Source organism: Rutidosis leptorrhynchoides, chromosome 2 (assembly GCF_046630445.1).
Source record: "Rutidosis leptorrhynchoides isolate AG116_Rl617_1_P2 chromosome 2, CSIRO_AGI_Rlap_v1, whole genome shotgun sequence".
NCBI classification, from domain to species: Eukaryota; Viridiplantae; Streptophyta; class Magnoliopsida; order Asterales; family Asteraceae; genus Rutidosis; species Rutidosis leptorrhynchoides.
The window spans coordinates 250,417,171-250,440,701 of NC_092334.1; the positions used below are offsets into that span (position 1 = coordinate 250,417,171).

At 34.5% G+C, this 23,531-nt stretch overlaps 1 protein-coding gene across 1 annotated transcript; it reads left to right on the top strand.

The window, feature by feature from the left end:
- Positions 1–19,600: 19,600 nt before the first annotated feature.
- Positions 19,601–20,790, top strand: LOC139891743 (uncharacterized). The gene is made up of 3 exons (XM_071874728.1): positions 19,601–19,738; positions 19,833–20,192; positions 20,434–20,790. Exons 1-3 carry the CDS (start codon positions 19,666–19,668, stop codon positions 20,571–20,573), a joined length of 573 nt encoding a protein of 190 aa, XP_071730829.1. The 5' UTR covers positions 19,601–19,665; the 3' UTR covers positions 20,574–20,790.
- The last annotated feature ends 2,741 nt before the right edge of the window (positions 20,791–23,531 follow it).

Sequence of the window (23,531 nt, forward strand, 5' to 3'; positions counted from 1 at the left end):
CTCTGTCTATATCTAAGTATGTATGATTTCCACTGGCGTGAAATTCATTAAAGTGGGACATACGCCTCCAGACAGCGTTAATATCAAATTCCCTATCTACCCTTTCTCCTTGGGCAATCAGGCTATTACAGTCGGGGCTCAAAAGTTCAGCAGGGGTGTAAATCTGTAAGGCCCTGGCTAAATCTATCATGGACATTCTGTACATGCGTCCACCTAACAGAAATCTAATAAAGCTTCTATCATCTATCCTCCTAACATCACTGTTTAACTTAATAGTACTAAGTAATTCTATACACCATTCCCTATATATGGTTCTACGAATGGAAAATAGGCGCATCCAATCGTTAAACTGAGAATTACCATACCTTTGCACCAATAATTCCCGAATCGGTTCGGCAAGGTCAACTGTTTCCAAAGGTACCCAGTCAATTGCCCTTGGCATTTCAACAACCTTAAAGTAGAGAATGTGCATGTTCTTTTGATAATCTGGATACTCTATCCAACATCGATCAAATCGCAGATTTGGGTGTAACTGATCTTCATTAATGTCTAAGCTCAGAATCCTTTGATGTGGAGCGAATTGACGAAACTGATTCATGAATAATTGATCTTGATCGTGATATGGAATATGTTGCTCCTCCTGTTCTTCTTCTTCTTGTTGCATATGTTGTTCTTGTTCATAAAACATTTCCGGTTCGGGCTCTGGTTGCCTGGACGATGATGCTCCTGAACCTCCAGTATCGGCTCTCTGTAAAACACATTAAACACAAAAATTGTGCATCCAAATATGCATTAGTGTTAGCAAAATAATAACTTGAAACAATTATGATGACATGTTCAATTCATAACACATTTTATACACATTTTCTTAACAATAACAATTCTACACTTTTACATACGAAAATGTGTACAATGTTTTATCACATTTAAATTCTTAAACATGTCAACAATAATCATTATAGCAATTAAACACTTGTTACATGGCATTCAAATCAAACTAGTGCTCATTTTCATATTTTTGTCAAGTCTACACTTTGTCAAATAAGCATATACGAAAAATGTACATCAAGTTCATAAGCTTTTATCTCAAATAATATGCCAAAATAATCACTACTAGCAATGAAACAAATTTCAAATGGCCTTTATATCAAATTATCCAAGTTCATGAATTTTTAGACTTAAAAAGTCTACTTTAATTCTCAAAAACATGTTTAGGCTCAAAGTTTGGATCAATTAACTACCTAAACATGTTACACTACTTAATTTAGCAACAATTCATGACAAAAATTGGCCATAACCTGTTTATATCAAAAAGCCCCAAATTGCTCAAGAACACAAACCCTAGATTCTTAAAAATTTGAAGTTTTTAGCTTCAATTCATGTTAAATAGCTTCTATCTAGGATATACATGCATAATATAACAACAATTTAGCTCTAATTACACCTAAATTTAACAAAATCAAAATATAAATTTTCTAGCTCAAGAACACAAAAATTCGAATTTAAAGAGATTAGGCGTGAAATCTTTACCTTTCTCCTGAAGGGGTTGAGACTACTGAATCTAGGCATGATTATTGTGAAGTTTTGCAAGAATTTTGATGAAAAATGATGAATTTTTGAGAGGGTTTTGGAGATGGTTCGTGTATATGTATGTGTGTTTGTGAAAAAGAGCAGCTCGCTAGATAATTTGATCCTGTCCAGTTTTTAACAGCCATGCGACTCGCATGGATTATGCCTTTCCCCCATGCGAGTCGCATGGGGGTAAATTCCAGGTTTTGTTGTTTTTTTTTTTTTTTTTTTTTTTTTTTAATAAAACCTTATACTTTTAAAACATAGAATTAAATAAAATTTTAAAAATTTTGTTTCTTTTTAGGACGAGGTCGTTTCGGGACGATACCCTAGTCCGTCCCTCGACAAAATTTTACAATTTTGTCATTTTCAAGCGATTGTTTTAAAAGCTTAGATTTTTTTGGATTTTTTCAATGTTTTTGGCATACTTTAAATCAATAAGATTAAAAATAATGATAATAAAAGTTCTCGTCCCTCCCTCGGGTAAAGCAATTTCGGTTCAAAGACCTAGTCTTCAACTTACGACGAATTTAAAAATCATATTTTTAACTTAAAGAGATAAAGTAAATTTTTGTTTTTTTAAATTCACACAACTTAAATATACAATTCAAAATAAAAAAAAAATCACACCAAACTTAAAATTTGAAATGCATAAAATTAAAAATTCATATTTTAAAAATTAAAAATTCACACCAAACTTAATTTAAAAATTCATATTATAAATTCACACCAAACTTATATTAATTTTTCAAATATTTACAATTTTAAATATATTGTTTTTATAAAGTTTACAATATTAACTTAAGATTTAAATATTAATTTTAAAAACATGGTAAAAATAAATTTAAAAATCTTTTTGTCTTTTTATCCCACTTTAATCAATCAAATATTATCAAAAATATGCGCCCCTCTTTTCGGTAAAGTAATTTCGGTTCCAAGACCTAATTTAACTCATGACGAATTTTTGAAATATTTTGGGTTGATTGATTAAAGATATTTATACCTTAAGAATAAACGTTAAATTTCGCAGTGATGTAATAAATTTTTGAACGATATCAATAATTTCGGTCGCCAAACCTAATTTTATTTAATACCAATTTAATACTTTTTAGCGAACAAATTAGCGTTTATTATCAAAAGGTTAAAAATAAAAATAAAAATAAAAACTGTACAGACATACCTGTGAAATAGATTTCTTAGTTATATGATCTATTATATTCATAAGATAGTCGGTTTAATTGGTTTTCCATGGCTGCATAGGCGTAACCTCGAGCATTCATTGTCTTTTCTTCTAAACATATGAACGGTCCGTCTCTGCATAAAGTAACAAATTCGGTATTTGAATAGGTTTGATTATTTGAACATTTACCTCCATGTGACCATTTTCCGCATTTGTGACATCGTTCTAGGTGTCGTGCTCTTCTTTTTGCTGCGGATTTTGATTTTCCTTTACCAAATTGTAACTTATTATCTTCGCATCTGGATCCTTTTCTAACTCCGTCCATTCTTTCTCTGATTACTGATACTATTTCACTCGGGAGTATGTCATTATTACGTTTAGTGATCAAAGCGTGTAGCATTAGACCATGGTTTAGTTCACAGGCAGTCTTCATTTTGTAAAAACCTAAAAAAAAATAAAAATTCAGAATGGGGGGAGAAGACTAGTTCTTTAGGGTCTGCTAGGGAAAGACCATACGTGTTCCATTTTCGAGAACTACACGAAAACAGACAATCTAACTCTAACAGAAATACATATTATCCTTTAAAGACTTGATTCTCCCCACACTTAGTTAGCTGTGGTGTCGAAATTGTGAGTAACTTCGTTTTCGACTTCCATCGGACCATGTATGTAATGTTTAACTCTGTGACCATTAACTTTAAATTCAATTCCATTTGAATTTATTAATTCTATCGTTCCGTATGGGAAAACTCTTTTGACTATGAATGGTCCAGACCATCTTGATTTCAATTTTCCAGGAAATAGTTTGAATCGTGAATTGAAAAGAAGAACTCTGTCTCCTTCTTTAAATTCTTTTGAACTTCTGATTCTTTTATCATGCCATTTCTTCGTTCTTTCTTTATAGATTAACGAATTTTCGTATGCTTCATGTCTTAATTCTTCTAATTCGTTTAGTTGACTTAATCGTAGACGTCCGGCTTCATGTAAATCAAGGTTACATGTCTTCAAAGCCCAAAATGCTTTGTGTTCAATTTCTACTGGAAGATGACATGCTTTTCCATAAACAAGTCTAAAAGGTGTGGTTCCAATTGGAGTTTTGTAGGCTGTTCTAAAAGCCCAGAGTGCATCCTCCAATTTAATGGACCATTCCTTTGGATTTGATCCTACGGTTTTCTCTAGAATACGTTTTAAAGCTCGGTTGGTATTTTCAACTTGTCCACTTGTTTGTGGATGATATGCGGTGGAGATTTTATGAGTTACTCCATATCTTTTAAGAACTTTCTCAAGTTGATTATTACAGAAATGAGTACCCCGATCACTTATTAAAGCTTTCGGTGTTCCAAACCTTGCAAAAAGACGTTTTAAAAAGTTGACTACAACTCGTGCATCGTTAGTTGGGAGAGCTTGTGCTTCCGCCCATTTAGATACATAATCAATGGCTACGAGTATATATAGATTATTATGAGATTTTGGAAATGGACCCATAAAGTCAATACCCCAAATGTCAAATACTTCACATACTTGGATGACATTTTGTGGCATTTCATCACGTTGACTTATTTTTCCGGCCCTTTGACATGCATCACAGGATTTGCAAAGAAGGTGTGCGTCTTTGTAAATTGTAGGCCAATAGAATCCAGCTTCATAAACTTTTCTTGCTGTTAGTTGAGGTCCATAATGCCCTCCTGTTGGTCCTGTGTGACAATGGTTTAATATTTTACTAGCTTCATCTCCAAATATACATCGGCGTATTATTCCATCGGGACAACTTTTAAACAGATGTGGATCTTCCCAGAAATAGTGTTTTATATCACTGAAGAATTTCTTTCGTCTTTGGTACGATAATCCTTTTTCAAGGAATCCACAAACTAAGTAGTTTGCATAGTCTGCAAACCATGGGATTTCTTTATAATCTATTTTCAATAGATATTCGTCAGGAAAGTTGTCTTGTATGGCCGATTCATTCAGAACTTCTAATTCGGGATTTTCAAGACGAGAAAGATGATCAGCGGCGAGATTTTCTGCTCCTTTTTTATCTCGGATTTCAATATCAAACTCTTGTAAGAGTAAGATCCAACGGATTAATCTTGGTTTAGCATCTTGTTTTGAAAATAGGTATCTAAGAGCAGAATGGTCGGTATAGACCACCGTTTTTGCTAGAACGAGATATGATCGAAATTTGTCAAAAGCAAAGACAATAGCAAGGAGTTCTTTTTCAGTAGTTGTATAGTTCGTTTGTGCTCCTTGTAATGTCTTACTAGCATAATATATAGGTTGAAATCGTTTTTCAATCCTTTGTCCTAAAACGGCTCCCATTGCAAAATCACTTGCATCGCACATTAGTTCAAATGGTAGATTCCAATTTGGTGTTATCATGATCGGCGCATTAGTGAGTTTTTCTTTAAGAATATTAAAAGATTTGATACATTCATCTGAAAAGATGAATGGCGCATCCTTTTCTAGGAGTTTATTCATAGGAGTGGCAATTTTAGAAAAATCTTTTATGAAACGTCGGTAAAAACCGGCATGCCCTAGAAAACTCCTAACTCCTCTAATATTGGTGGGATGTGGAAGTTTAGCAATTACATCTACTTTAGCTCTATCCACTTCAATTCCTTCTTTTGAAATTTTATGTCCAAGAACGATGCCTTCTTTAACCATGAAATGGCATTTCTCCCAATTAAGTACTAGATTTGATTTTTCGCATCTAATTAGCATTCGTTCCAGATTAACTAGACATGATTTAAATGTATCACCGAAGACTGAAAAGTCATCCATGAATACTTCCATGCATTCTTCTATCATGTCATGAAAAATCGCCATCATGCACCTTTGAAAGGTTGCAGGAGCGTTGCAAAGTCCAAATGGCATTCTTTTGTAAGCAAAAGTACCATAAGGGCACGTGAATGTGGTTTTCTCTTGGTCTTCGGGTGCTATTGGAATTTGAAAATATCCGGAAAATCCATCTAGAAAACAGTAGTAACTATTTCCGGCTAATCTTTCCAACATTTGATCAATGAAAGGTAAGGGAAAGTGATCTTTTCTGGTGGCGTCATTTAATTTTCTATAATCAATACATACACGCCATCCTGTTACAGTCCTAGTAGGAATAAGCTCATTTTTCTCATTTGTAATGACAGTCATGCCACCCTTCTTAGGTACGCATTGAACTGGGCTTACCCATGGACTATCAGAAATTGGATATATCAAACCTGCATCTAGCAGTTTAATAATCTCTTTCTTAACTACATCTTGCATATTAGGATTTAGTCTTCGTTGGCGTTGCACATACGTTTTATGACCTTCTTCCATAAGGATTTTATGTGTGCAATACGAAGGACTTATTCCTTTAATATCATGAATCTTCCATGCAATGGCTGGTTTATGAGCTTTCAACACAGAAATGAGTTGTGATTTCTCATTTTCAGTAAGAGAAGACGATATTATTACAGGTAATTCAGATTCACCATGTAAATAAGCGTATTCCAAATGGTTTGGAAGTGGCTTTAACTCTAATTTCGGAGGTTCTTCTATCGATGATTTATATCGATATCTGTCTTCTTCTTTTAGCATTTGAATTTCTTCTGTTGTTGGTTCATATCCATTAGCTATAAGTGTAGCTAACATTTCAGCTTCATCAATTGGTTCATTACCTTCTCCTAAAGAACATTCTCCTGTTCCTTGTAATTCTGGAAATTCTTCTAATAATTCTGCATGTGCATCTATAGTTTGAATATAATAACATGTATCATCTGCAGATTGTGGTTGTTGCATTGCTCTATCAACTGAAAAGGTAACACTCTCATCCTCTATACTTAGGGTCAGTTTCTTACCGAACACGTCTATCATTGCTTTAGCCGTGTTTAAGAATGGTCTTCCTAATATGAGAGGAACTTGAGAATCTTCTTCCATGTCCAAAACAACAAAATCTACTGGAAATACTAAAGTACCAACTTTAACTAGCATGTTCTCCATTATCCCTCTAGGATATTTTATTGATCTATCGGCTAGTTGTATGCTTATTCTGGTTGGTTTTAATTCTCCAAGGTCTAGTTTAGCGTATAGTGAATACGGCATTAGATTTATACTAGCACCTAAGTCTGCCAATGCTTCTATTGAACTAAGACTACCCAGAAAACATGGAATTGTGAAACTTCCTGGATCAGATAGTTTTTCTGGTATCTTATTCAACAGCACTGCTGAACAATTAGCATTCATAGTAACAGCCGAGAGTTCTTCCATTTTCTTTCTATTCGTGATTAGATCTTTCAAGAATTTAGCATATCTTGGCATTCCTGAAATCACATCAATGAAAGGAAGATTTACATTTATCTGTTTAAACATATCCAAGAATTTGGATTGCTCGGCTTCAAGTTTTTCCTTCTTCATTTTACTCGGGTAAGGAAGTGGTGGTTGGTATGGTTTAACATAAGGTTTATCCTTAACTGTGTTATCTTCATTAACCTTTTCAACTACCGGTTCTTTTTCCTTATCTTGATCAGGTTGTGGTTCTTGTGGAGTAGGAATAATTTCATCAGAAGTTACAGGTATTTCAGGTGGTTTAAGTGTTGTACCACTTCTTGTGGTAATAGCTTTAGCTGTTTCATTCCGGGGGTTAGCATTTGTATCACTAGGTAAACTTCCCGGTTTTCTTTCACCTATTAACCTTGCTAGGTTACTTACTTCTTGTTCCAGATTTTGAATAGAAGCTTGTTGATTTCTAAATGCTTGAGCATTTTGTTCATTGGTTTGTTTTTGAGATGTGAAAAACTGCGTTTGAGTTTCAACTAGCTTCGTCATCATATCTTCTAAATTCGGCTTTTTATCATCGGTTTGTTGTGGTGGTTTGTTTTGAAAATTAGGTCTTTGCTGATTGTAAGTATTATTGGATACTTGTTGATTGCTAGGACCTTGTTGGTTGTTGTATGGAATATTTCGGTTATAATTCTGGTTTTGATTGTAAATCGGTCTTGGCGGTTGATAATTATTCTGATAATTATTTCCAGGCCTTTGGTTTATGTATGAAATATTCTCTCTTTGTTCCATTGTTAATTCAATACTGAGACAATCTTTTGTCAAATGTGGTCCTCCACACTGCTCACAACTAATTCGTATTGCATGAATATCTTTAGTCATCTTTTCCATTCGTCTCTCGAAAGCATCTATCTTTGCCGAAATGGAATCTAAGTCATGGCTAGAATCGGCTCTAGCTGCTTTAGATGATCTAATGATATCTTTTTCTTGGTGCCACTCATGTGAGTGGGAAGCAGTATTATCAATAATTTTGTAAGCATCAGTTTCGGTCTTCTTCATAATAGAACCACCAGCTGCTATATCTATATCTTTCCTTGTAGTGATGTCGCATCCTCGGTAGAATATTTGTACTATTTGACAGGTGTCTAAACCATGTTGCGGACATCCTCTTAACAACTTTCCATATCTTGTCCACGCCTCATATAGAGTTTCATTTGGCTTCTGTGTGAACGTAACAATTTCTGCTTGAAGTCTTACGGCTTTAGATGCAGGAAAGAATTGTTTAAGAAATTTATCAATTAAAACGTCCCATGTATCGATCGCCCCTTCAGGTAACGATTCCAACCAATCTTTGGCTTCTCCCTTTAAAGTCCAGGGAAATAACATGAGATATATCTGTTCATCCTCCACTTCTCGGATTTTAAATAGTGTGCAGATCCTATTAAAGGTACGTAGATGTTCATTTGGATCTTCCTTCGGCGCACCACTAAATTGGCATTGATTAGTCACCATGTGTAAAATTTGTCCTTTGATTTCATAATCTGGCGCATTAATGTCTGGATGAGTAATTGCGTGACCTTGGCCAGTGCGTTTAGCTCTCATTCGGTCTTCCATACTTAAAGGTTCCAGATTCTCCATAATTGAATTTGTTGAATCGGTATCAATAGATGATTCTGATTTAATAGTTCGTTCCTCAACAATCTCTGTTTGAATGATTGGTGGTTCCGGAGGAAAGTTTAATGGTTCAGGATCTATGAACCATTCCTGAATATTCTCTGGATTCTCAATTGTGAGGTTGGGTTCAAAAAATGGATTATCGGAAATTTGAACTGAAGTACTTGGTCGACTGGATGACGATTCTAAAGAAAAATCAACGGTGGTTATATTTGTTAAACGATGTCTTGATCGAGTTACAGGTGGTGAACGTACAAAAGGTGATGAACGTCTTGCTCGGTGCATTCACAGAATATCCTATTAGTTTTTAAAAGGAAAGAAAAATTATAATAAGTTATCCAATCAATAGACTTTTCTGATTTTGCCCACGTTTCGAATAGCCAAAAGATGCAGCAGAGGGGCAGGATTCGTTTGGTCTCAATATAATTGAGGACTGTTTGGCTCCAATAACCCGGTCCACGTACAAATCCAACTATTACTACGAACCAGAAAATTTTGATGTTTATTAATTTAACCACTTAAAATAAATTTTCGTAATTTTAAGAAATTTAGATAAGAAGTAGAAAAAAAATTCTAAGTCCTAAAAACTAGAATAGCGAGAATTAAGAGAGAAAAAGAGTTCGTCGCAAAAGGTCGAAAAAGAAAAATGGTTGAAAAATTAAAAGGTGACGGAAAAATAAAAGAAACTTATAAAAACTTAAAAATACTTAACTAATTTAACCTTATTACTACAACTAACTTAAAATTATAATCGCAAATTGAAATTACTAATTGAAATGATAATTGGTACATAGTAAAAGGTGTCTAAAAATATTAAAGCTTACAGGAAAAACTAAATCCCAAATGGAAATAACTTAAAAAGAAACTAAAACTTAAAAAGGCGTCGCAAAATTCTAAAGCGCCTAAATCTTAGTCTAAAGAAAAAGCACTTAAGGAATTCTACGGCAAAGCCTAAAAATCTAGGAGTAAAAATAACTATAGCAAAAACTAATTTTAAAATTAATTATGAGCTAAAAATACAAATATTACGCTACAACGATTAAAAAGGTACAAAATATAAAAATATACAAAAAGTTGTAAAAAGTACAATTTTTATAAAAATATTATTTTTATATTATTTATTTTATAAAATTACTAATTTTACAATTTAATAAAAACTTAATTAATACTAAATACATAAATAAATAAAAAGTAAAAATAAAACTAAAACTAAAAATAATAATAATAATAATTATAATTAGGTTTAATAATTAATAATAAATAAAAATAACCCGTAATCAATGCTTGATTAGGGTTTTGTCCGTGTGTCAGAAGGTCTCCGCGAGTTGCGGTGATTATTGAGGAAAACCCCGCGAGTCGCGGGGTTCAGTAATTCAGTTGACAGGTACTAATTTTTACGCGTTTTTCTTTATTTTTTATTTTTTTTTTTATTTTATGTTTTCTGTTTTTTATATAAATAAAAGATTTTAAAATAAACTTATATTTTTATAAACTAAAATAGAAATAAAGAAACTTATAAAACTTAAATATTTAACAAAATCTTAAAAATACTAATATTTTTGTTTTTCTTTTTATATTTTCGAATATTTAAAACGTATTTTTACAAAAACGACTTTTAATAAAAGTAACTAAAAATCTTTTTTTTTTTTATATATTAGCGTTGCGCTTCCGGCTTTTAAGATAGTTCCCCGGCAGCGGCGCCAAAAATACTTGATGTCAAAGCAGAGGGGTATAAAATACTATTAAATTTTAGCAGGAAATACTATTAAATACGATACAATTTTACACAAGATATTTATTTATTTATAGAATGGATATACTTAAACCTTGCTACAACACTTATAGGCAGTGTACCTAATCGTACAGTAGTGTAGTTTTTAGTAAGTCCGGTTCGTTCCACAGGGAAATCTTTAAACAAAGCTCAACGCTATATTAGTTTACTTTTATAAAAATACAAATATATATATAAGTAATATTATTATTATAAGGGGGGGTTTTTACTGTTTAATGACTGGTTTGTCGATTTTAAAACTTTAGTCGCAGTTAAAACCTAATGTAAAATATAAAATACAAGACTTAAATTAAAGCGTAAAGTAAATAACGATAATGAAATTGCGAATAATAAAAGTGCGATAAAATAAACTTGCGATAATTAAAAAGTACGATAATTAAAAGTGCGATAAAATAAAATAAATAAAAGTGCGATAATTAGAAGTGCAATTAAATATAAAATAAAGGAAATTAAATATGAAATAAAAGAATTATGCTTATTTAAACTTCCGTAATCATGATGTTTAACGTGTTGATTTTAGTTTTATGCCCATGGGTTAATTGTCCTTTGTCCTGGATTATTCAATATGTCCGTCTGGTTTTTGTCCATAACAGTCCATCAGTCATAAATATAAATTGCAAGTGTCCTTGTCAAATTATTATTATACCCGAAGTTAAATATTCCAACTAATTGGGGATTCGAATTGTAACAAGGTTTTAATACTTTGTTTAATGAATACACCAGGTTATCGACTGCGTGTAAACCAAGGTTTTACTACTTTGTTAACAATTACACCAATTACCCTTGAATGTAACTTCACCCCTGTTTTAATTATTCTAGTGGCTATTAATCCATTCCCGTGTCCGGTTAAATGAACGATTATTCGTACATATAAATACCCCGCCCATCGTGTCCGATCGAGTGTATATGGTAATTTATAGGGACGCCCAATTGTAAATCTTTATATTAACATTAACAAACTTTCATTTAGTTAAACAAATATAAAGCCCATTAATAGCCCATAGTCTAGTTTCCACAAGTGTCGTTCTTTTGTCCAAACCCCAATTATGGTACAAAGCCCAATTACCCAATTTTAGTAATTAGCCCAACATCATCATTACTTCATTTTAAATAAGCATAATAATAACTTAGCTACGAGACATTAATGTAAAAAGGTTGAACATAACTTACAATGATTAAAAATAGCGTAGCGTTACACGGACAGAATTTCGACTTACACCCTTACAACATTCGCTAACATACCCTTATTATTAGAATTATAATTAAAATTAAAATATAAATTATAAATATAAATATATTTACGTATGAAGAGGAAGAGAAAAAGATGTTTAAAACTCGGCACAAAACTGGCTTTATATAGGACCTGACCAGCAATCTCACTCCATGCGACTCGCATGGATTTGTGCCTTTGGCCATGCGAGTCGCATGGCCACCCTGGATCCAGCCAAATGACTTTGTTTTCTTCTTGCCGACGTAATATAATAATAATAATATATATAATATATAATTATATATAATTATATATATATTATATTATATTCTTGTGCATAGTAGACTAGATATTTTTGGTCCGTTGCGTCGGGCGTTTCTTCTTGGCTCAGGTCCCGGTTCCGGATTTTCGGACGTCCTCGCGTATTATTTTAAATCGCGTACTTTGCGTTTTGTAACTTGTACTCTTGTCATTTTGAGACGTTCCTCATCAATATTTTGAACCTTTTTTATTGTCTTTTGTACTTTTGAGCTTTTTGGACCTTTTTGTCTTCAATTTGTCGAATCTGCCTTTTGTCTTCACTTTTTAATATTTAAACGAATATTGCTTGTAAATCGAACAATACCAACTAAAATCTTGTCTTTCTTGGGGAATAATGCTATGAAATATATGTTCGTTTTTAGCATTATCAGTTAGCTTTAGCCTTGTATTGCTGGTTGGTCTTCTCAATTTTTGCCTTCACTTGTTCATACAGCTTCTTCATTTCTTTTGCCTTTGCTTCTGCCTGAACACTTGCGTTAGGCTCAATTACTAAAAGAACCAGATCAATGGGTGTGAGTGGATTTGTATCATAGTAGATTTCAAATGGTGATTTTCCAGTGGAGTAATTCGGTGCTCTGTTAAAAGCAAATTCAGCATGTGCAAGCTTCAAATTCCACTTCTTCAAAATTTTCTTCACAAGTGTTCTTAGCAGCATTCCCATAGTTCTATTGGTAACTTCATTTTGACCATCAGTTTGGGGATAGTGAGAAGTGCTGAATAAAAGCTTAGTACCAAGCAGCTTCCATAATGTCTTCCAAAAGTAACTTAAGAACTTGGTATATCGATCAGACACAATGGTTTTTGGCACTCCATGAAGATCAACAATCTCTTTAAAGAACAAGGTTGCAACAATAGTGGCATCATTGGTTTTATTGCAGGCTATGAAATGAGCCATCTTTGAAAATCTATCAACAACAACCATAATTGAATCTTTGCCTCGCTGAGTCCTTGGCAATGCAACAATGAAGTCCATGTTCAAATCTTCCCATGGCTGGTTGGGAACAGGAAAAAGAGTATACAAACCCTTGTGAAATGCTGACTTAGCTTGAAAGCATGTAGCACAACAATTAATCACAACTTTGACATCTTTATCCATACATGGCCAGTAGAAGTGTTCAATTAGGATATCCAATGTCTTGTTAATCCTAAAATGACCAGCTAAACCACCTCCATGTGCTTCTCTAATCAGCACTCCCTGATTGAATCTTTTGGGATGCATGATATCGTCTAAAAAGTCATGTTTTCACCCCGGTATTAAGGCCCAAAAATAAGAAAGATTCAAACTTTGTCAGAAAAATACCCACTTCATCAATTAGAATTGAATAACAAGTAATTACAAAGACGGTGCAAAAAGAATCAAGAGAATCGGAGCTAAAATGAAGATTCTAGAGCGAAAACGGTGAAAGACAAGAAATCAAGTTAGGATCCAGCAAACCAGCAAGCCAAACGGCCTGCTAAACGGGCTGCCAAACGGCTTGCCAGTAGAGCAAACGGCCTGCCATACGCCAGATCAAACGGGCAAGTTAAACGTCTTACCTTGGCAAATGGGTCGGGCAAACGGCTTGCCAAACGGCCTGCCAGATGTTTGCAGGCAAAAATCATGCTTATTTAAAGGGTCTTTGTCATTCATTCCAACACACAATTCAATTCACTTCTTTCTCTCTCTTGTACAATATTAGTCATACTCTCAAGGCCTTCGACTCCGTGCAGGAAACCTAGTTCCCGGGAAGAACGCCGAAGATTGTATTAGGAGCGGTCTCGAGTCTTGAAGTTGTCACTTTTGTATTCAAATCTCGTTTAATACTCTGGTACTTCTATCCCTTATCTTAATATAATGTCTTCTATCATTATGTAATGCCAGGATTAGCGAGTAGTTATCTTTAGTGAATGCTAGGATGTAAGCAGTTATAATGCCGAAATAATGTTATGGTTTGTATATGTTGTTGAAATGCCTTTCGATTAATGTTTAAACTCAATCGCTTTTCAAACTAATAGAACGTAGTTGTTGGCTTTGTTATTGGGAAGTCGCGAACCCTGATTCAGAGTACACTATCTGTGTCACCCCTTGGTAAGAGAAGTCTATCGAATACAACGTGAGATCGACTGAGGCACACCGGTTGTAGTAGGTCTATCGAGCTTTTGATTTCGACTGAGGACTCTTTCGTAGTGAAACATCTGACTAGACCCTTAGTACATTTTCGGTCCCAGACCATGCTAGTGTAGTCACCAAGCATATAAACTTCGTACGTGCACGCTGAAGCACAGTGGTTTTTGTAAGCTGTACCTCTGCTAAGTAAGACCATGGAACCTGGTCAGTGTTGATTAGTACACTGCACCATAACGCGGTCCCAAGAATTGCACCCCGCTTGAGGGATTCTTAGTTAATTAAGGAACTGTTTGTTTAGACACATAAAGGGTTGGACCGTTAAGATAACAGAACGTGTTCATGGAAGTCAGCTAGACTTGGCCATGGTGTTCTTTATGGTTGAACTCTTTTTAAGGGCCTAACTATCTTTTAAAACCAATCGTTTACAAAAGCATTGAAACACATCACGTCTCTCGGATATGGTAAGCCATGTATTCTATTATTCTTAAGGAAGTTTAGACCTTTGTGGAATGTTAATACGTCACCCAACCGAGTCGCTCAATTGGATGAGCCGTCTGAACGTATATGCCTGTAGTCAGACTGCACGGGCGTCAAGGGTAAGGGACGTTGCTGTCTATTCAGAATCTTCTAGCCTAATGCAGTACCCAGTGACATGTCTTATGACAGGGGCATTTAGGACCAGTGTAATGAATACTAGGCATCTGCCTATTCATGAGCCAGCATTCTTTAATCTCGGCAGAATAACTGATGAAATCATAGTATGCACTTACTTTAACCTTATATGAATTACGAATTTTATCGCATTTACTTTATCTATCTTATAAATTAGAAAATCCCAAAATTAAGTAACCACTACTACTCCATAACTATCTTAGGCTTAAATATAGGTTCGATTCTACTGATATCTCAAAAATATGACTCTAGATCATACTTCCCTTACTCATACTAAGGAGTAGTACGATTTAGGCCCCGCTAAATATAAATTTAAAACAATACCCCCTCTTGGTGGTTGATTCTGACGTGTTGTGACCTAACGACACTGCACAAATAAAACCGCCCGTTTCGGCCATATCAATGCACAATTTGTTTCCCTTGAATAGAAAACCATCTTGTTCAACATAATCTCTTTTGGACTAAGCAGGAGAACAATTCAAAATAGGAGCAAAGTCTGGATCAGCTTCATATAACTCCTTAACAAATGAGAATCCGAGAACTCTAGCTTCCAGATTTGACAATAAAGAATATCTCCTTGATAGAGCATCATCAACAATATTAGAACTACCAGCCGTATCTTTAGACACAAAGGAGTACATATGTAAGAATTCAACCCATTTTGCATGCCTTGGATTTAGTTTGTGCTGACCATTAATGTATTCCAATACTTCATGATCAGAAAGAGGACAAACTGCCTTGGCCTAGAATAATGTGACCATTGATCAACAGCTCAAATGATGGCATAAAATTCTTTGTCATAAGTGCTATAATTTAGTTTAGACCCATTTAGCTTTTCACTTAAATATGCTACTGGTCTTTTTTCTTGCACTAGCACAGCTCCAATGCCAACACCACTAGCATCACATTCAAGTTCAAACAGTATATCAAAATTAGGCTAAGCAAGTATAGGTGCTGAACTTAGATTTCCTTCAATGATTCAAATGCTGATTGTGCAGAACTGGACCATTCAAACACCCCTTTCTTCAAACAATCAGTAATTGGAGCAACAATTGCGGAGAAGTCTTTGATAAATCTTCTATAAAATGAAGCTAAACCATGGAAACTACTGACTTCAGTGATGGAAGAAGGACTAGGCCAAGACCTAATTGCTTCTTCTTTAGATGGATCCATTGAAATGACTTCTTCAAAAACCACGTATGATCATATACATGGCATTGTATATGTATATTTTAATAGCTAAAGGCTAACAACAGAAGTTACGCGAAGAATATTTAAAGGACTTTCCATATCCACTAAAAGATAAGATAGCAGTAATATGGCGCATTAATAAAAGACTGTGGATTACTTCCGCTAAGTCAGTGCGAATGGTTAAACAACCCGCACACCGCGAATATTCTGGAAACTATAAATAGGGAGCTTGACCTCTCATTTATAGGTTGTTGATTCTCTGCCATTCGCCTAGACCTTTGTAATTTTCACTTGTCACTTTGCCCAAGGAACTTTTACATTGAGTTAAGATGAATCATGTTAATTAACAATCAAGACCGGGTCGGAGTGGTTGATCACTTGATTGATAAAGTGAAAGACAATCATCAGGGCCCAAAACAATCATCATACATCCCATTCACCATCTTAATATCATTGCACTCAATCCTTAATTAAGTATTCTTTAATATAGGATTGATCGTACAAGAATTGAATTGTATCTAGAATACAGGAGAATAAAATAAGTAATAACAGAGAATCAATAAGAATAACTAATTACTTATTACTGTATGTGTTTTATGTGGTATATAAACATGTTAAACGACTGAAATAAATTTATCAATTTAACTCTGTCTACAAGGTAGTTGAAATGATATGTTTCTTATTATTACAGTAACCAACACACTTAAGTATCTAAATTATATACTCATTTGACCTTTGTATATTCGTTAATTAATCAAAAGTAAACAAGCCCGATGTAACTTAAACATGTAAAGTAACAAAAAATTATATTTGAACAGAGATATACATACACAGACACAATAAATAAAACATAATTTCTTATTGGTAGATAAAATTCATACAACTTCAAATTTTATATTAAGCTCGAGTTCGGCCTGTTTCATACTCTTTTCTTATCAAATTAATAGTTTTGTTTTAACTTTTCAATGTATTTATTTTTTAATTTTGACTTTAAATAATAAGTTTTTTTATGTTATGTAATATTTGATAAAATTTATATTAATTTATTAACTTTTTTTTAAAGGCAAGTAATATATATATATATATATATATATATATATATATATATATATATATATATATATATATATATATATATATATATATATATATATATATATATATATATACCCGAAACAAACTAGCAAGAAGCTAGACAAGACACGAGACCACACACAAACACACAAACAAACAAAAAATCGAACACACTAGCATGAGAACACTAAAGAAAACTCGCACACCCCTAGCCCAACTACCAAAGATCCACGCAAAATGCCATACACGAAACCCATACACGAGACCCACAAACATACACGACCCCGAAATGAACACCACTACTAGTTATTGAATCTATGATTCCGAGTCCGAGGACGCACAGGAAGAGCAACATGAGCAACAATCAACTTCATCGTCGACCTCTTTCGAATCTTTCATCACATTATCGATAAAATATCTATCATACCATCGAAATTTATCCCGACATTGGATACGCTTCATATTTTTCCTTCCCTAAACATGTTTAATGAAATGACTTTTAGTTAATGGATGGACTTTTCTCTCTTTAAAACGAAACGAGCTACCACGGTAGATGTTGAACTAGAGATCACATCTTGCAAAGCAACACCATCCCTTTTGTTAAAGCTAGGATCACCCACATCAGATTCATCCGAAATCAGGCCCAGACCATTTGAGGAGCAATTACTCATCTCAGATTTCAGCCTGTAACTTGCCTCAAAATGCTCTCGACCAGATAAATATTACTAGAATGGGCTGGCCCAATAAATGTGTTTTGATTTAGTGAGGAAGCCTGCTCAAGCCTAACCTGGTTTTGAATTTTCATTGGAACTCTCAAAGGTACACAGTACTCATCACGCGTGCTGTCTTTTTCATCGATACCTGTACAACCGACTTTGGAATTCGCATCAGAACCTCTCAGCCTTTGAGCTTCTCCCGTCATCGGACCATCGTCGGAATTGATTACCGGCGTGGAAACCGTTGTCGGAGAATCAACAGACGAAACCGAGGTCTCATTACTTTAAGTCGGAATAATCTCACCATCTTTAACGTCATCTGAATCTTTTGTTGGGACAAAATATACTGATCCATCATGAGCTTTTTCCTTTATACCTTCATCACAGGTTCCATTATTCACACCCGCACTTGACGATTCATTATCCCCCAAGCTAGTGTCTTTGGCAGGTTCCAATTGGAATAATAAATTACTGGAGATGCCATGAGTTTTTTTCAAACCATCTCCGTCAGCGACCCGTTTATTATTCACTTTGACCAAAGACCAAGTTAACCGCCCGTTGTTAAAGCTAAACACGAGATTGTGATTGCTTACCGATTCAGTAAGATTAAATTCAAGACATTTACCTCCGACCTTTATCTCGATACGATTAGTCACTGGAATATGGAACTCCTTGGATTCTTGATTAATACCTGCAAGTGAATCTTCATAACTTCTTCTTTCCCATTTAATTGGATTAGATGGACCACAGTTTCAAGGAGTAGGTGGAAAGTTATCATTTCCTTCAACATTCAGGTTGCTTTCACCATCCTTACTCAATGAACGGTTAGCTACATTCCTCTCCAAATCTTTATAAGCTCGAATCCACCTCCCCTTTATTTGTATGGTGTTCGAGATTTTTATGAAAGAATCAATATCAGTAATGCAATCAAATCGAACATATCCGAAACGTTGGCCGCTCGACAATCTCTTTTGTGCTAAGTACACGTCTTTAAGAACATCGTAATTCTCGAAGACTCTCCGACAATCAACTCGAGACCATGTATCCGGGAAGTTATAATCATAAACGATGTTACTTGATTATCACACAACTTTGTTAACGATTAACCATTAGGCTTCGACATGAGTGGTGCTTTACACCATGAAATCTTCTTGACGTGTGGTTGTTAAGATGTGTTTTAAAGTTCATAGTACGAGAAACTCCTCATTTTGTAAAATGTAATTTTACATGTTTTATTAAGTTTTATATGTGCTTTCATTTGATACAACTTTGATTAATTATTATATATAACACAAAATAATTATTTAAAATCAAAGTTAAGAACTATTAATTTGAAACGGAAAAAGTATTATACAAAATTGAGCTCGGCTAGAGTTTATATAGAAACTTATATTGTTATAAAAATCAAATAATGAATATTAATTTTAGGAAAACGAGTTTGTTCGAGCTAGATAGTAGAAGCTCGAACTAAAACTCGTATTAAACCATTTTCAAAATATCTTCAAGCTAGTTTGGGTTCGAGCTCTTTAGGCTAGGCTTGAATCTATTTGTAACTAGTCCACATTGAGTAGCTCGTAAGTAAGCCGGCCGGCTCATTTACACGTTAAGAAAAGACTTGGTAAAAGAAATACATCAGGAGGAAGAAAAATAATATAATTCCGTAGTTGAAATAAATAAATGTCAATAAGTAGTTGGCATCCCATTCCCATCCCGCCGTATGCCGATTCTCTTTCCTATATTAGACTTTTAAAATTAGAACGCGGTTATGTCAAGTTCATCATGACTATCTCATTCAAACGTCTATATATGTAAGCCTACATACATATACATATGCATCTCACAAATTCTCTTATAACTTACAATATACAATATACATTTTATAATTAAAAAGAAAAGAAAAAAAACATGTCTTCTCCATTCTTGTTGTCTTTGGTTCTTCTCTTTGCTTTTTCAACCCTTTTACTTCAAGGAGCTCTAGGTATGACCATTCCGTTTTCATTACTCTTTTCATATACATGTTTGAATGTATGATAAATATTGGTATTTTGATATTAATATAAATATGATCCCAGGTGAGATAGTATGTGAGGATTTGCCAAGAGAGGTTTGCGCATTTTCAATTGCGTCTTCTGGGAAAAGATGTTTATTGGAGAACTTCGAAAACAATGATAATGGAAAGACAGAGTATCAATGTACAACATCACAAGTAGTTGTAGATGTTCATAACATCGGTCTCTCTTCTTCTTCTTCCTCTTCTGAGTATATAGAGACCGATGAATGCGTTAAGGCTTGTGGTCTTGATAGAAACTCCTTAGGGATTTCTTCAGACACACTCCTTGAGGCGCAATCCATCTCAAATATATGCTCCCCTGCTTGCTACAACAAATGCCCCAACATCCGAGATCTTTACTTTAATCTCGCTGCTGCTGAAGGTACGTAACGGGGTCTTTTTATATTATAGTTATTATTACGTTTGTCATGCCATATGTCCCTATATAGACACTTTATTATTACATTTGTCATGCCATATGTTACCAAGTCTACATCTCGTATTACATGTGAGTGGTTCATATCAACTAACATAACATGACCAAATAAGAAGTCAAATGATATATTAATTAAATAATGTTCATTTTAAGTAATTGACATATTTTTTTATTTAATTTTCAACAGGTGTATCTTTACCCGAGTTGTGTGAAAAACAGAGAAGCAACCCCCATCGTGTCATGATCGAGCTTCTGAGCTCCGGTGCTGCCCCTGGTCCCATAGCTAGTGAAAATCTTGTTGGTTCGCCGGCTCCCACTTCCATATAAAGCGTGCCGCCTGCCCTTAGTTGTATTTCCAATTTTCCTGTTTTTTTTTTTTTTTTTTTTCATCAAATTTGTTGTATAGAGGATGGAGGAATAAAGTGTTGGATTAATGTTATAGAAAGTACGTCGTTAATTATACTTATATATGGCCGGAAATTTTTTATTTATAGTATGGAGGAATAAATCGTCGGATTAGTCTTACAGAATTTTTTTATTGACATCTTCAATAAAGTGTTTTTACGCTTATGCATTTAATTCAAAAGAAGAATCGCATAAGACCATTCATAGTAGTGCCGGGGTGATGGGGCGTGATGAGGTGTTTTTGTGGGGTATAATGCTGATTTGTCAAAGGTGATGCTGTGATGACATGATGAGTTTGTAGTGAGATGGGGTGATGTTATATGATGGGGTATTTGGTCCCACATTTTTATTTAATGTGAGGGGTATATAGATAAATAAATCACCAAAATGAGGTGGCAATCCCTCATTCGATACTCACCCCAGTGATGCAACGATCACGCCAACGGATTTTTGGCTCCATCACGCCCCATAGTGGCGTGATGGAGGCGTGATGGTGGTAAATACTAGGTGATAACGCTGCAATAAAAATGGTCTAAGTCTTCTTCTAATCCAATTCCAGTTCTATCGAGACACAAGCCTATGCTTGTGTGTCCAAAAATATTTCATAATCTCAATCTTTAAATAATGAAACAAAACAAAATTCACTACAGGTCCAAATCCACACTTTAAATACACCGAGTGCAATAACCTTGGACATATAACTGACATTAAAATGGTAGATTGAGATTATGTAAAAATTTAGAGGTAACAAATTGGTAGAATGGAACTCTTGGCTTTGTAAGACGTCATAACTGTTGTTCTTTTCTAAGTGCTTGCTAGAAGTTGGTTTCCATGAAATTCCCGGGTTAAAAAGCAAAATTTCAACGTAAGGTTCTCATATAAAAATAAAATACTCTTGACTTTCATCTCCTTTTTATCATCGACTCATAATTCCGAAAAGAAATCTTTCTCAAGTAACAAAGCAGCATAAACAACGTTTTCAGCGTTTTTTTGTTTATCACGACGAGCATGTAGGGGCCACCTTGTATGAAATAGTCAAAATGTGGAAACATCTTATGCCGGCGACTCAAATCTTTTTTATTCTTTTAATTACAATATATAACTTAGGCTAACAACATGTTGCCAGAAAAAGATGTATGGCTTATTGTGGAGTAATTGTCAAACTGGATGATCCAACGACATATTTGGTGATTTTGTATTATTTACCAACATGTCATCGAAAAATAGTCAGAAAATTGTTTTTCGACAACTGATCAATCCTGAATTAGATGTTAAGATTTAATTTAGGAATTGAGTGCAATGAGGGGTGGATGGTGGCTTTGATAATATTTTTGGGACCTTATGATCGTCTTTCACTTAGATTCAAGTGATCAATCACCATGTCCCGGTCTTGATTGCATTACCTTGGTTCGATTATGATTGCTACTTGGGCGTAGTCACAAGTGAATCACAAAGACCAGAGCAATTGTACAAAATCAACAACCTAAAATGAGAGGCCAAGCTCCCTATTTATAGGTTTCGGATATCCGCGGAGTTAACATTCGCGCAGCACCGACATGTCCGCAATGTTTATGCGGGACATCTTCGCAAACATTCTTTATGCGGCCTTCCGCAGAGTTTATGCACAGCGCATAATCACTTATTCATTTCTGCGATTCTGTTTGTATTTGTATTTGAGTTGCCTTTTGCACTTGAAATATACATATATACACCTATATATGATCAAGTCCCCCCCAGTTTATTGTGTTATATTTACGCAGAAAATATAACATAATAAACTCTAAAAAATGTAGTTTATAATGCATTTCTCAAACGGTCCGCAAAATTTTATGCCGTGATGAGTTTTTTCGCAGTAGTAATGTGGCCGTTAAACCATTCAGCAAAACAATGGCTATATACTTTTCCGAAGTAGTTTACGCACTTCCTAACCGTTAAATTGAACCGTTACAAAATAACTTCACCTATAAATATCAGCCTTATTTCATTTAGCACAATTCACATTACCAATTCACTTATTCTCATACCCTTAATCAGTTCAACGATCCATTTTCTTATTAATTCAACACGTAATCAATCTTTGCAGCTTATTCTTTTAACTCACCATGAAGATTCAAGAGCTTAGCCAAAAGGATAACCCTAAATCCTTTATCGCTTCACAGCTAAAAAGCCTTGAAGCTAAGATTCAGTCTTCTTCCGCCAAAAAAGGCACAGAGATGCCTTCTACTGCAGACTCAGGGAAAAAATGAAAGTATATTGGCCCCTCTGCATCTGAGCAAAGGCAAACGAGGGCAAATACCAAAAGCCTAATTGAAACTCACATTGTTTCAGATTACTCATCCGAAACAAAAACTCGTAAGTCTATTTGTCTCTTGTACGCGCATAATGATTGCACAATTTATTTTTGCATGTATTTATTGCATCTAATTTAACATGCACTTTCTTTTACAGCTGAGCAAACCAGCACTCCTTCAGAGTCCAGTGATCTCGCTCTCACCAAATGTGACGATGTATTTCGCACTCCTCCCAATCCAATCAATTCAGTACGAATTGATGGTTTTCATGGGAACCTATGTGCTTCTCCATCCGTTAATGTGCATAATTCTTTTGTGCAGAATTTTTACATGGCTTTTAATTCAGCTGCTGACATGATCGCTCGCCAAGGGCAATTTTATAGCTTGTTAAACAGCGAGAAGCTCAAGCTCGAAGAAGAGCGCAAGAGAGCAATCCATGCTCAGTAACAATGCTCTACCCTTATCGCAGATCTCAAGACTGCTAATGAGGCTGTGGAAGATCTCCAAAAACAATTGTCTGAAAAGGCAATTGAATAAAATAAAATGAAGGCGGCTCTTGAAGAAGCCAAAAAACAACTTGAATAGCGCA

What these genes read in the sequence shown, in the direction of transcription:
- LOC139891743 (XM_071874728.1), top strand. Translation starts at nt 19,666, where the DNA reads ATGTCTTCTCCATTCTTGTTGTCTTTGGTTCTTCTCTTTGCTTTTTCA. An exon ending in TTTACTTCAAGGAGCTCTAG is followed by an intron (nt 19,739 to 19,832) that starts GTATGACCATTC and finishes ATATGATCCCAG; the next exon opens with GTGAGATAGTATGTGAGGAT. An exon ending in TAATCTCGCTGCTGCTGAAG is followed by an intron (nt 20,193 to 20,433) that starts GTACGTAACGGG and finishes AATTTTCAACAG; the next exon opens with GTGTATCTTTACCCGAGTTG.